The 14,711-nt window shown below is 42.4% G+C and overlaps 1 protein-coding gene across 4 annotated transcripts in view; it reads left to right on the forward strand.

The window, feature by feature from the left end:
* Positions 1-14,711, forward strand: part of DOCK9 (dedicator of cytokinesis 9) — a 426,004-nt gene that overhangs the window by 346,826 nt on the left and 64,467 nt on the right. For 3 of the 4 annotated variants that reach the window (XM_075336721.1, XM_075336720.1, XM_075336718.1), the window contains one exon: positions 9,759-9,874. In XM_075336721.1, the coding sequence (XP_075192836.1) occupies positions 9,759-9,874 (116 nt within the window). Of the gene's footprint in view, positions 1-369; positions 414-9,758; positions 9,875-14,711 lie in introns of all 4 variants that reach the window. The other variant, XM_075336719.1, reaches the window with a different exon arrangement.

Below are 14,711 nucleotides of genomic sequence, written 5' to 3' on the forward strand. Positions count from 1 at the left end.
ACACTTGGATTACAGAAGATTTTTCAATCTGGGCTCAATATTATGTTTTTCCTTCCCTGAACAGGATTGCTCATCGACACCGGATGATAATGTGTGCCACATGATTCTGTTAATATTATGCAGCCACAGAGATTCCATGAAAATGACAAGAAATGTGCGGCTTACTATTATTTAGATATGTACTGTAGAGAGGATTGCAGAATATGAATCCTCAGAGTAGCAGCATGGTGCTAACGAAGCGTGCGGTGCACACATTAATGTCCTGGTGCCATCTAAGAAGTAAAGCCGATGATAGGTGAGACTATACTGTCCACAGTAATGTGTATGAAAAAGCATTCAATAATGAATTGACTTTTTCTGTGTTTTCAGTGTGAGAAAGATATCAAGTATACTTGGAATAGCTGTAGAAAATGGTAAGATTCACTCAGGTTGACTTTGGCCCAGAAATCTGCACTACGTTGAGCCAACGTTTTTACAATTCTCCTGCTTTGCTTCTTTTTTTTAGGCCTACTGAATGTTGTATAGTACATAACCCCACGCACAGCATATTAATGTACAAGGAAACACCTAATTGCTTAGTAGCAAATGGTTTTAGTGTCCTCTGGCTTCTTACTAACAACAGTGTTATTTCTGGAATGAGCAATAATGGGAATTTGTCACTAGGTTTGTTTTTGCTACACCATCTGAGATGATAAATCCAACAATAGGCTAGTAACGGATTGAGTCAGTAACATATATCATGTAGAGTATAGGTCTGTCACAAAAGATGTAGTGGGCAATATATCATATAAATTGGTTAATTAAAAGGAAAAAAATATATATATTCCTAGACTTGTAGTTCTGCACACATCCAGTATGGAAAGTGCACTTGATAGGACATCGTGAGGATGTATGTTTTAAATAGCACTGGTATGTTTGTCTAAATTAGTGTCAGTCATAATGGAGTTGTCCGATACTTGTAAACCCTACTATCCTACCCTTCTCACAAGTAAAACGAGAGATTCTAATAAATACAAGTGCTTTTCAATAAATTAGAATATCATTAAACAGTTACCGTATTTTTCGGACTATAAGACGCACCGGACCATAAGATGCACCCTGGTTTTAGAGAAGGAAAATAAGAAAATAAAATTTTAAGCAAAAAATGTGGTCATGACACACTGTTATGGGGCGAGGATCTGCTGCTGACACTATTATGGGGGTAATGTCCCCAAATTCTCTACTAAGGTAACCCATCCAGGTAATGATCCTCCTGCCTTCTATATATATGTCCCTCATCCTGGTATAGCCTCCATCCTGCTATATACTGCCATCCTGGTATGTGCTCCCATCCTGCTATATACCCCATCCTGGTATGTGCTCCCATCCTGGTATGTGCTCCCATCCTGCTATATACCCCCATCCTGCTATACACCTCCATCCATCCTGCTATATACCCCCATCCATCCTGCTATATACCCCATCCTGCTATATGTCCTGCATCCTGTGGCACACAAAAAAAAATAAACGTTTATACTCACCTTTCCTCGCTCCACGCAGCATCGCTCCTCCTAATGTCTGTGCCGGCAGCAGCGCCGCTGGAGTCTGGAGCCGGCCACGCTCCCTGCAGCACCGCGATGTCATCCTGTCTGTGCCAACCGCGGCTGTGTGGACACGTGCACACAGCGATAACGTCATCGCTGTGAGCACCACTAGTCTCCACACTGCCGCGGCCGGCAGACAGGAGGAGATCGCGGTGCTGCAGGGGAACGGTGAGTGTACTGATTCACTGCACCCCGCGGTGATGATGATGATGATGCACGGGGGGCAGTGAATACAGCCGCACATGATCACTCCAGGCTGTAGTTGCCAGGGGTGGTCATGCGGGCTGGCTGTTTAGTATGCGCGCATCCCCCGCCCACCTGTCAGCGCCGGCTTCAGCGCTGAGGGATGATGGGCGGGAGGATGGGCGTGCATATGTAGTGAGTGGGCCCACGTGGCCACGGCAGGTGCTGCTGCAGCCTGCTCGTGCCCCTGATGACCTGCTCCACCGCAGCAGCCTCATTCCCCGCAGCCCTACATTCAGACTATAAGACGCACCCCCCACTTCCCCCAACATTTGGGGGGAAAAAAGTGCATCTTATAGTCCGAAAAATACGGTAATTTATTTCAGTAATTCAATACAAAAAGGGAAACGCATATATTATATAGAGTCATTACAAACAAAGTGATATATTTCAAGTTTTTATTTCTGTTAATGTTGATGATTATGGCTTACAGCCAATGAAAACCAAAAAGTCATTATCTCAGAAAATTAGAATAATTAATGCAAAATACCTGCAGAGCTTCCCAAGCATTTAAAATGGTCCCTTAGTCTGGTTCAGTAGGCTACACAATCATGGGGAAGACTGCGGACTTGAGAAATGTCCAGAAGGCAGTCATTGACACACTCCACATGAAGGGTAAACCACAAAAGGTCACTGCTAAAGAAGCTGGCTGTTTGCAGAGTGCTGTATCCAAGCAGGTTAATGGAAAGTTGAGTAGAAGGAAAAAGTGTGGTGGGAAAAAGTGCATAAGCAACCGGGATAACCGGTTTAACAGGGAGAAATGCAAAGTCATACATCTTGGCAAGAATAATGAAAAGAGCATATACAGCATGGGAGGAATAGAGCTATACAAAAGCATGTGTGAAAAAGACTTAGGTATACTAATAGAATACAGACTGAACATGAGTCAACAGTGTGGCGCAGCAGCAAAAAAGGCAAACGCCATTCTAGGATGTATTAACAGAAGCATACAGTCTAGATCACGTGAAGTCATTATCCCCCTTTACTCCTCTTTGGTCAGACCTCATCTGGAATACTGTGTCCAGTTCTGGGCACCACATTTTAAAAAAGACATCAACAAACTGGAGCAAGTTCAGAGAAGAGTGACCAGAATGGTGACTGGACTGCAAACCATGTCCTATGAAGAACGATTACAGAATTTAGGATTGTTTAGCTTGCAAAAGAGAAGACTGAGAGGAGACTTAATAGCTGTCTACAAATATCTTAAAGGCTGTCACACTGTAGAGGGATCTGTTTTATTCTCATTTTCACAAGGAAAGACTAGAAGCAATGGGATGAAACTGATGGGGAGGAGACACAGATTAGATATTAGAAAAAACTTTTTGACAGTGAGGGTGATCAATGAGTGGAACAGGCCGCCACAAGAGGTTCTGAGTTCTCCTTCAATGGAAGTCTTTTAAAAAGAGGTTGGACGGACATCTGTCTGGGATGATTTAGTGAATCCTGCTTTGAGCAGGGGGTTGGACTAGATGACCCAGGAGGTCCATTCCAACTCTAATATTCTATGATTCTTAACCGCAGCCTTGATAGGATTGTTAAGAAAAGGTCATTCAAAAATTTGAGGGAGATACACTTTGTTTGTAATGACTCTATATAATATATGCATTTCACTTTTTGTATTGCATACCTGAACTAAATTAACATTTTGATGATACTGTAATATATTGAGAAGCACTTGTATATGCAAGCCAAACATTTTGCTCGTATTACACTGTTTTTGAATATTACCCATACAATGAAGACAGGCCCAATCTTTTCTGTAGTAATATCCTCTTTATATTTAGCTTGCTCTTGGAATGATCACTGGCACATCATACTGCGCTTTACTCTGGAAAGACCCTCTACAATGACACATTAGCTATTAGGATTGTGTCAGAGTAGGGTTGGAAGCAATACCATAAGCCAATGGCTACTCTGTTCCTGGAGGGAAACAAGGCAGGCCCTCTTTTCTATGATCATAAAACCTGTTTAGCTGCCTGAAATCCTTTGAACAGATGCAGATTTAGTTGTCATCAGCCCTTTAAAGAGAACTTGTCAAGTCCCTTTGCCCTCCCACCCAGCAGCGTTCACATAGGTATGCCAGAATTCCTTCCTTAACCAGCCCTGTATAATGCTATAATACTAAAATCAATGTTTAAAAAAATAATTTATAAAGTGTGCGGTTCCTATGCTAATTCCCCATACTAACCGGCCTTCTTTCCATGTTATCACTGCCAGCTCTTGGAAATCTTGCACATGCGTGTGGCTCATTTCGGCAGCGTCCGTACGCCTCTGAAGCCTGGTGTACGCATCTTCACTTCAGAGAGGCGCACTGCACATGATTGGAAGAACAGCTTTTGTATGTCTGGGCAGATGCAGTGCACCTGTCTACTGAGGCACCCTGACACTTCCAAAAAGAGCTGCGTGCTTGTGCATGATTTCCACGCGCTACAGTACAGCCGCTATTGGAAATCATATTATCACGCCCACAAGAGCATGATAACAGTTCGACAGGGCTGACTAGTCTGGGGAAACTACACCCCTTCGACTTGTCACAGGTCTAGTTAGCGTAGGAACAGCACACTTTATAAATGCTCTTTTTAAATATTGATTTCAGTAAATAGCATCATATAGGGCTGGTTAGGCAGGAAATTCTGACATATACACATGAATGCTGCTGGGTGGGACGGCATAGCGGACCTGACAGGCTCCCTCTAAACCAGAGGAGATGAAAACCAAAGCTTGAAGCTGTGCAGCTATTCTACCATCTTATACTGTAATTGCACTGTATTACTCTGTATCTTATGTTCTGATGTAGTACCAGCCTGGAAATGTGCATCTTATAGGCAATGCTCCCTGGGAAAAAAGTATGTTATGCAAAGCTCTATAGCAGAAAGGCCTCTTAGCTATGTGCATGGGGAGATGGACTCTCAATCTCTGTATAGTGTGCATTGAGGATATGTGTGACTCTGGTCACTATAAGCATGGCTTCAGAAAGCTTTCATTAGTTACCCTTTAAGTATTTTCAAATGACCATAGGTAAAATCTCTATTGTCCGCGGTAATGTGTTTTAGCATTCTTAAATTTACAGATCTGTGGAAACGTTAAGATCCAGTGAGAGCATACTATGGGCACAAAATAATAATGCATATGTTTGTCCATATTTTATTTACCACCACACCAGTTTATTTCTTGTCAGTGAGCTCAAGCCAAGAGTAGGAGATGTAGATATTGGCTGTAGTGTTGTAACTGCTTTTGTATTTGAATTATATTTTATTGGAAGCAAGTTCTGCATTTAAATAGTGTTTAAGGAGGTTGTCTAATGCTGTACTACCCCTGCTAAAATGTCAACATGTCCAAAGTAAAACAAGACTTATACTCTCCGCCTGCACCAACGTCGCTCCATTGTGGCTCCATGCTAGTGAAGGCCAGTGATCGGCATTTCCTACACTAGTCATGTCACATAATATCACATGATTTCCTGGAAACTCAACACTGACATCGGTGGAATGGCGCCAATTCAGGGACGCAGTATATGGGTTGTTTTTTTTTGTTTTACTATGAATATTTTGGCATTTAAGCAAGGGGTGTTCATTAGTGTGCAACCACTTTAATTCTGTCACCAGGGTAAAGTGGCAAGTGTTAGGCTATGTGCCCACGGGAGTTTGTACCTGCGGATTTATCCGCAGCTGCTCGCCGGAATCCGCAGCTATTTTTAGCTGCAGTAGTACAGTGAAATAGCTGCGGTAAACCTGTGGGCATTCATGCGGCTTACCTGCGGAAGTGCCAGCCTCTATCTCCACAGTGGAGGGCCGGGATTTCCGCAGGTAATTCCGCAGAAATAATTGACATGCAATTACGTGTGGCTGCGGGACATCCGCAGCATGTTCCACAGCCGCACATATCCGCAGCAATGGACACAGCACTCCTCATGTCCCATAGGATAACATGGGGAGTATCTGTACATGCTGAAACCTGCGGATTTATCTGGAAAATCCGCAGGTTTAATTTCCCGTGGGCACATAGCCATAGTATTTATTTTTAGAGCCCCATTGATTCCATGGTTCTGTACATGAGAAGGGGCCATATAGAAAATACAGATAGAATACAGTAAACAAATGAACAATGACAGACTGGTACGGAGGAGTGAGGGCCCTGCGCTTGCGAGCTTACTTAATACAGTGTTAGCTCTCTTATTCCCACTATTCTCCTGAGTATTCATGTTTTTTTGTTTTTAAAATCCACCATACAGTTCAAGAGCTATTTTTTGGTTCTGGATGTCACAGTATCCTCTGGGTCGTGTCTTTTGGCTGTATAATTACCTGGCAAGAATTGCCCCTTTGGTAAAACCATAGTAAGTCGATCAGTTTGGCAGTACAGCTGGGCTGGGGCTAGACTTTCCCCAGTATTAGGACTATAAAACTAAGGGTCCCACAGTGATTCTGAAGGCTGTGTAAACTTTCATACTCTTTACCTAGAACAGTGGACCTATGATATGATACTGATGGTAGCTGCAGATGAGAAAGTCAGAGATGTGTGACTATTGCACCCTCATTTCCATTTCATTATTTAGTTGTTCCATTAATCATTATGGATTATTACATTATTACTTTCCACATCCCAAATCTGATCATAAACCATTTGTATTCCACACAAGTCATTTGAAAGTGTGCATGCTCCTCTCTCCATTTCGCCTTGCCATCTTGCTTGCAGTATGTTACTTTGCCTCCATTCTTTTTCGCTGCATTGGTAAGCCTATTCTTTGTTTTAAACCTCTTATCATACTGAAAACATGATCGAAACTTGTACAACTAAGGCTGGGTTAACATTAATGCTGTGCTCCTGCCTGGCACCCCGTCGTGGTTCTTGCCTGAATCTGTGATCCAACAGGAACCCTGACAGAGCCTTGATGTAGCCATTCACTTAAAATAAACTGATGGCGTCACTGTGGACACTGTGCAGCCTCCGTCCTGGCAGTATTACACTTACATACATGCACAAACACAAGGACTTTTTTTTTTTGAGGACTCCAACAGAAACCTATACATAGTGCTTGGTGGAGAGCACTTTTAGTGTGAACCTAGCCTTAATAGAAACAAATATTCAGCCTCATATGGGCTGTTTTGTATATTCCTTCTGGAAAATACTTATGTATTTTTTTTTCTTTATTGTATAAAAGATGTGATGTGATTAAAGCTGCACGAACTCATGTACTTGTCATAGCAATGTCTCACATTGTAACAATTAGGAAATAGTCGATGGGCAAAATGTATACTATGTCCATTACATGGAATGCCAAGACTTGTTCTCCTATGCTCAAGTACTTGCTCTGTTTGCTTTGCATAGAGATTATGTTCTTTGCCGCTTAGAGTGACGATCAGAAATGAAAGCCTGTTCCTCCGAAGAATCCTGTGTTCTTGAGTTAACAAAGCCATGTAATAGAGGTTCTGGTCGCACCACGTTTCTGAGCTTTATCTGAAGGACATGCTTGGCTACAATATGGAAATGAATCCTATCATGTACTTTTTTGGGGGAGGTGCAGATGTAAGCCAAACGTTTTTTTATGGCCAACGTTTGGACTGTATCTAAATGCAAGAAAATGGTTAATATACCATTACCAGTCAGTTATTTACCTATCGGTTTAGGAAGAAAAACCAAAGAATTTACCTGTATAGCCATATATGCCCTAAATGTGGTGTGGGTAGGACCTTGGTATGTAATGGCTTTTGCACTCCCTGTACCCTACCAAGCTTAGCATGTCTGAGCCTTATGCCAGATGTATACCTTCATCTTACAGGCAGATGTGACTTTATACTTTGATACAATTTCTATATCCTAGTCCAGATTTGTAATGTAAGATGGTGCTTATATTCATTTCTCCAGGTGGATGTATACTTCACGATAATTCATTTGGACACCTCTTCCATTATAAGAAAACTAATATTTTTTGGTCTAAAAACTATGTATATAGATATATACATCTGACATATGGCTATAAACATGGTGTGAAGAGAGCGGCCTGTAGTGTAACTGACCGGTGCTTCTGGTTTGAGGATAAATGACAAAAGAAAACTTAACGATTGTTGCCTAACTGCATGTATTGCTATGATTTCAGTGATGGCCTTGTATATCCTGTATATGCTTTTCTAATGCTTTTTTTTCCTCAGTTAACTCATTTTTACTGTATATTTCTTGCTAGACAGACTATTTTAATTTCTGGGTGATTAAAATGACAGTTGTTCACAGGAAAAAGGTCTTTATAGAAGACTGGAATATTCCCATAGTTTAATTGAAATTTATATTTGTGGGGTTTGTTCAGTCTTTTGTACACCCATTTTGGCAAAAGACATGTTTTTTCCACACCGAAGTCGGCAAAAAAGCTAACTAACCAGGCATAATTTCTCTCAATGTGAAAACCGCGTTGTTGAGAATAAGTGACATGTTGCATATACACAGAAACCCTAAAAACTGCGGCGGATAAAGGCACGTGCATTAGATATGTTAGTGACAGGAACCAAATCAACCGCCTTCCTGGCCTGACCGCTGTGATTTAAAGGGAACCTGTCATCCAAGCGATTGAACCTAAACACTGCAGCATTTCAAATAATCATTGAAAAGCCGGCCGGGGACCATGCATCTTGGATGACTTGTCAGAGGATGGATACCAGACGCTATCTCCCTGCCCTACTCCCTTAAGTGATGGGTGTCAGTCTACACACACATAGGGAGAGACCTTTCAGTCAACTGGAATGGGGCAGGGATAAGCTGGGCAGAGACCCCATCAGACTAGTCAGCCAAGACGCAAAGTCCCCAGTCGGGTATGTCTACTCTGAAATGCTGCAGTGGTTCAGAATAAAATGTACCTGGTTGCAATCACACAGCCAGGCTGTAATACCGTTATATGGTAGTTCGAACAGCATTAATCAAATGGCAAGTTCCTTTTAAGGATGGAGACCTACAGGTGCGAGAATCTGATCGATTATCCTAATGACACTCATCTCAAATTCTAATCAGAATGGGATTCGACTGTCATTTACTGTGATCCAGTTCTCTCTCAAGCAAGACACTGTGCATTGCAGTCTGGTGTTTTGCATACACCCATACATTTGTATGGGTGCACGTCGACCAATATACACTGCCAATCTCCGCATGCTGCGATTTCTTTCTCATGCCGATTCGGCATGAAAAAAGGCACTGGTTGGCACTGGCCCATAGCCTAACATTGGACCGAGTGCCATCCGATAAAACATCAGATAGCACTCCGATGTATCCGCCTGTGTGAACAAGCCCTTAACCAAAATTCCCTCCCCAAAAGTGAGTTTCTGCCTCAGATTTTTATTGCAGATTTTAGAGCAAATATATGTGCCAAATACCTATGTGAACATATCCTTAGATATCAACATTAACCTTTAGAAAAGGCAATATGAAACAATACTACAGCACCCTTGCTTGTACGGTCAGTTGTTTCAATACATGGTATGGTTGATGAACAGACAAGAATACTTTCCTATAATTGTCTTCTATCAACCTGTTTGTAAGATGGGCTCTGTTCATATCTGGGTCAGGTGTGACATGCTATTTTCCCATTAAAGCAATGGACCCCATTATAAGTCCATTGAGGTCCTTGATGTAGTGCTTGTGCACAACATGCGAAGAGTCTAACTTAATGGAAGAAATAACACTGATGTGAACAGAGCCGTATCTGTGTCTGCTTTCTATTCTTATCTACGGTTCTGACTTGAGCCTAAAGGTTTATCCCATGAGAAGTCTCAGTAATTGAAGTTGAGAATTATCGGTCACAGTCATTCATCTTCTCATTTATTATTTTTATCCTGTGCTGTATGTTCTGTTTTCAGAGTAATGGGATTTAATACATTTATTTTTCTGCTTTTCATTTTTATGTATTGTGATTTATTGCAGAAATATTCACCACATGCGTCTCTATTTCTTTAGGCTACGGCCATTCAGATGCAGATATTCTTCATCAGTCGTTACTTGAAGCAAACATAGCTACTGAAGTATGCCTTACAATCTTGGACACTTTGTCATTATTCACCATGGCATTTAAGGTTTGTGCTGGGGTTTTTTTCCTTTTTGTTAGTATTATGAACATAGCTTCTTTTTTTTTTTTATTAGCATTCATGAATATTATGTTTTACATAATGTAGTATATTGAAAATTAGTATTCGATAGAAGTTATTTACTAGTTTGGCTATACTATTCCATGGTGATTCTTACCTGTCTTGATCATTTCCTACGGATACTATTTTAGGCTGCCAGGATAGTCGAGGAATAGTTGAAGTTTCCTTTTCAGATTAAAACAACATTATTTCAATTATTTTTGGTATGGATTGTCATACTAGAATATTATATGTGCATTTATTAAATATATGCTCACTAATGGTAACCTCCTGGCATGACATTGCTACCATGGTCCTAAATATATACACTGTGTTCCAAATTATTATGCAAAAAGAGTTTAGGAGTGATAAGGTCATAATTTTTTTTTTGTCATTTAAACTCATTGATGGATGTGTGTCAGGGCTCTTTATATCACTGAAAGCAATTGCAGATACCTGTGCACATTAGTTTGGCAGGTGTGTCCAAATAAAGGCAAAACTACTTAAGAAGGCTGTTCCACATTATTAAGCAGCCTACATTTTTTGCCAAAATGGGAAAGAAAAAGCATGTGTCGGCTGCTGAGAAGCAACAAATTGTGGAGTATTTAGGTCAAGGCATGACTACAATCAACATTGCCAAGACACTTCATCGTGATCATCGCACAATCAAGAAGTATGTAGCTGATTCACAGCACACACGTGTGCGTGCTGATAAGGAGAAATTGAGGACTCTTTCCAACAGGCAATTGCATCAGGTTAAAAGAGCAGCTGCTAAAATGCCTTGTCATAGCAGCAGACAAGTTTTTAAAGCTGCTGGAGCCTCCAACGTCCCCCGGACAACAAGATGCAGGGTCCTTCAGAGGTTTGCAGCTGTGTGTAAGCCATCTTGTCGACCACCTCTATCCACTGCACACAAGCAGAAACGGCTCCAGTGGGCCAAACGATACATGAAGACTGACTTCCAAACTGTTTTGCTCACTGATGAGTGCCGTGCATCGCTCGGTGGTCCAGATGGATGGCGTGGAGGGAGGATGGCTGGTTGATGGACACCCCATGAAAACACGGCTAAGGCGCCAAAAAGGCGGAGGTGGAGTAATGTTTTGGGCTGGAATCATGGGGAGAGAGATTGTCGCCCCTTTAGGATACCAGAAGGGGTAAAAATTAACTCCATAATCTACAGTGCCTACAAGTATTCAACCCCCTGCAGATTTAGCAGTTTTACACATTCGGAATTGACTTGGCATTGTGACATTTGGACTGTAGATCAGCTTTGAAGTGTGAAATGCACTGCAGCAAAAAAAGAATGTTGTTTCTTTTTTTATTTATTTTTTTTTTAAATTGTGAAAAGTTTATTCAGAGGGTCATTTATTATTCAACCCCTCAAACCACCAGAATTCTGTTTGGTTCCCCCAAAGTATTAAGAAGTATTTCAGGCACAAAGAACAATGAGCTTCACATGTTTGGATTAATTATCTCTTTTTCCAGCCTTTTCTGACTAATTAAGACCCTCCCCAAACTTGTGAACAGCACTCATACATGGTCAACATGGAAAAGACAAAGGAGCATTCCAAGGCCATCAGAGACAAGATCGTGGAGAGTCACAAGGCTGGCAAGGGGTACAAAACCCCTTCCAAGGAGTTGGGCCTACCTGTCTCCACTGTTGGGAGCAACATCCGGAAGTGGAAGGCTTATGGAGCTACTGTTAGCCTTCCACGGCCTGGACAGCCTTTGAAAGTTTCCTCCCGTGCCGAGGCCAGGCTTGTCCGAAGAGTCAAGGCTAACCCAAAGACAACAAGGAAGGAGCTCCGGGAAGATCTCATGGCAGTGGGGACATTGGTTTCAGTCAATACCATAAGTAACGTACTCCACCGCAATGGTCTCCGTTCCAGACGAGCCCGTAAGGTACCTTTACTTTCAAAACGTCAGGTCAAGGCTCGTCTACAGTTTGCTCATGATCACTTGGAGGACTCTGAGACAGACTGGTTCAAGGTTCTCTGGTCTGATGAGACCAAGATCGAGATCTTTGGTGCCAACCACACACGTGACGTTTGGAGACTGGATGGCACTGCATACGACCCCAAGAATACCATCCCTACAGTCAAGCATGGTGGTGGCAGCATCATGCTGTGGGGCTGTTTCTCAGCCAAGGGGCCTGGCCATCTGGTCCGCATCCATGGGAAGATGGATAGCACGGCCTACCTGGAGATTTTGGCCAAGAACCTCCGCTCCTCCATCAAGGATCTTAAGATGGGTCGTCATTTCATCTTCCAACAAGACAACGACCCAAAGCACACAGCCAAGAAAACCAAGGCCTGGTTCAAGAGGGAAAAAATCAAGGTGTTGCAGTGGCCTAGTCAGTCTCCTGACCTTAACCCAATTGAAAACTTGTGGAAGGAGCTCAAGATTAAAGTCCACATGAGACACCCAAAGAACCTAGATAACTTGGAGAAGATCTGCATGGAGGAGTGGGCCAAGATAACTCCAGAGACCTGTGCCGGCCTGATCAGGTCTTATAAAAGACGATTATTAGCTGTAATTGCAAACAAGGGTTATTCCACAACATATTAAACCTAGGGGTTGAATAATAATTGACCCACACTTTTATGTTGAAAATTTATTAAAATTTAACTGAGCAACATAACTTGTTGGTTTGTAAGATTTATGCATCTGTTAATAAATCCTACTCTTGTTTGAAGTTTGCAGGCTCTAACTTATTTGCATCTTATCAAACCTGCTAAATCTGCAGGGGGTTGAATACTACTTGTAGGCACTGTATGTGGAGTTTCTAAAACAGCACTTCCTGCCATGGTTCAGGAGAAAGAACCGTGCATTCTGCAGAAAGATCATTTTCATGCATGATAATGTACCATCTCATGCTGCAAATAACACATCTGCATCTCTGGCTGCTATGGGCATAAAAGAGGACAAACTTATGGTGTGGCCACCATCTTCCCTGACCTCAACCCCATTGAGAACCTCTGGAGTATCATCAAAAGGAGTGTCTATGATGGCGAGAGGCAGTTCACATCTAAGCAACAGCTCTGGGAGGGTATTCTGTCCACATGCAAAACAATTGAAGCACAAACCATCCAAAAACTGACAAATTCAATGGACGAGAGAGCTCAGAAGCTTCTTTCAAACAAGGGGTCCTATGTGCAAATGTAACATCACCTAGAATTAAGTTTTGACTTGAAAACTGTTTGATTTCATTTTGTAATAAGCTGATAACGCTTATAATTTCACAATTGACCATTTTGTTTTTCAAAATAAAAAGGTTGAAAACTGTGCTGTGCATAATAATTTGGAACATGCATTTTGAGTGCATTTTGAGTGTTTATTATTTTTAAAAATATACTGTTTTCATAGGCACTTTGATCAAAAACATTTCAATTATAATCGACTAGTAGATGACTGGAAAATAACAATGACTGCAATTCCTAAAGTTAATTTAGGAAAATATGAAAAAATATTTTTTGCATAATAATTCGGAACACCGTGTATAGTTTGAAGGGAATTTGTCTCCAGGTTTTGCTATGTAATCTGAGAGCAGCATAATGTAGGTCAAGAAACACTAATTTCCGAAATGTTTCACTTACTGGACCGTATGTTGTAGCTTCGGTACAATCAGAGTGTTTTATCAGCAGGAGATTACCACTGCCTGACCAAGTTTCATGTACAGGCCAGTCCAGCTAATCTGTGTAACCCCCCCACTCCACTGATTAGCTGTTTGCGGACAATGTACAGTGTACGCATGAAGCTTCCAGTAAGTGGTGTGGGTTATACACAGCTGAGCATTCTGGCCACTGCTACATCTATTGCAGAGAAAGCTGGCATTCTATCCAAACTGCCCCGAGCAAGTCCAGTGAGTGATACTCGCTAGAATCTTGTTTCTTGTACTGAAGAACTACGTCATTAGATGGATAACACATTTATCTAAATTGGCACAGTTTACTCTGCCTTTATCCTCTGGTGGCGCTATAGGGAAAATGTTTACTGCCAGGTTTACGAATAGGTGAATCTTTATTTCTCTGACGCCTCATTGGGGGACACAGGACCATGGGTGCTATGCTGCCTATCCTTAGGAGGACACTAAGTAGATGCAAAAGACATTAGCTCCTCCTCTGCAGTATACACCCCCTGGCAGGGCCAGGCAACCTCAGTTTTAGCTTAGTGTCTGTAGGAGGCACATCCTTTCAAGGTTATGCTATTTTTTGAGGGCGACGATTTCCCCTAGGGACCGATCTCCCAATACCATCAACGGGCGGGAACGCGGTGTGTCGCCTCCACGTACCTCCTCCTGCGACGCTGAATCCTGGGCTGCCTTTTACTGGACGACGGGTCCCACAGACACCGATTTTCCAGAGCCCAGGGCAGAGGCACAATTCCTCAGCTCCTCTTTGCAGGCTCTGAGTTGATACATTGCACCTGTGTGGCCGGACACAACAAGCTTACTCTGCTATTCCACTGCCTGGACTGAGGCAGTGTTAAGGTGAGATCCCCCCTGACTGGTTTCCCAGACAAAGGGAGAAAGACTGTGCAGGGAAGGCTCCCAGGACTGCTGAATTTACAGTCTTTATTCCCACCATAGCTGTGTGCTGGCTGGAGGAGGGGAAAGTCCCTTGCTGATTGCAGGGAACCCTGCAGAGATAATCTACCGGTGGCGGGGGGAGGGCTCCCAGGGCTAATGAACTCAGTGTTTATTCCCTCTAGCTGCGTGCTGGCTGGAGGAGGGGGAGTCCCTTGCTGATTGCAGGGAATCCTGCAGAGATAATCTACCGGTGGCGAG

Source organism: Anomaloglossus baeobatrachus, chromosome 2 (assembly GCF_048569485.1).
Source record: "Anomaloglossus baeobatrachus isolate aAnoBae1 chromosome 2, aAnoBae1.hap1, whole genome shotgun sequence".
Taxonomy (NCBI): domain Eukaryota; kingdom Metazoa; phylum Chordata; class Amphibia; order Anura; family Aromobatidae; genus Anomaloglossus; species Anomaloglossus baeobatrachus.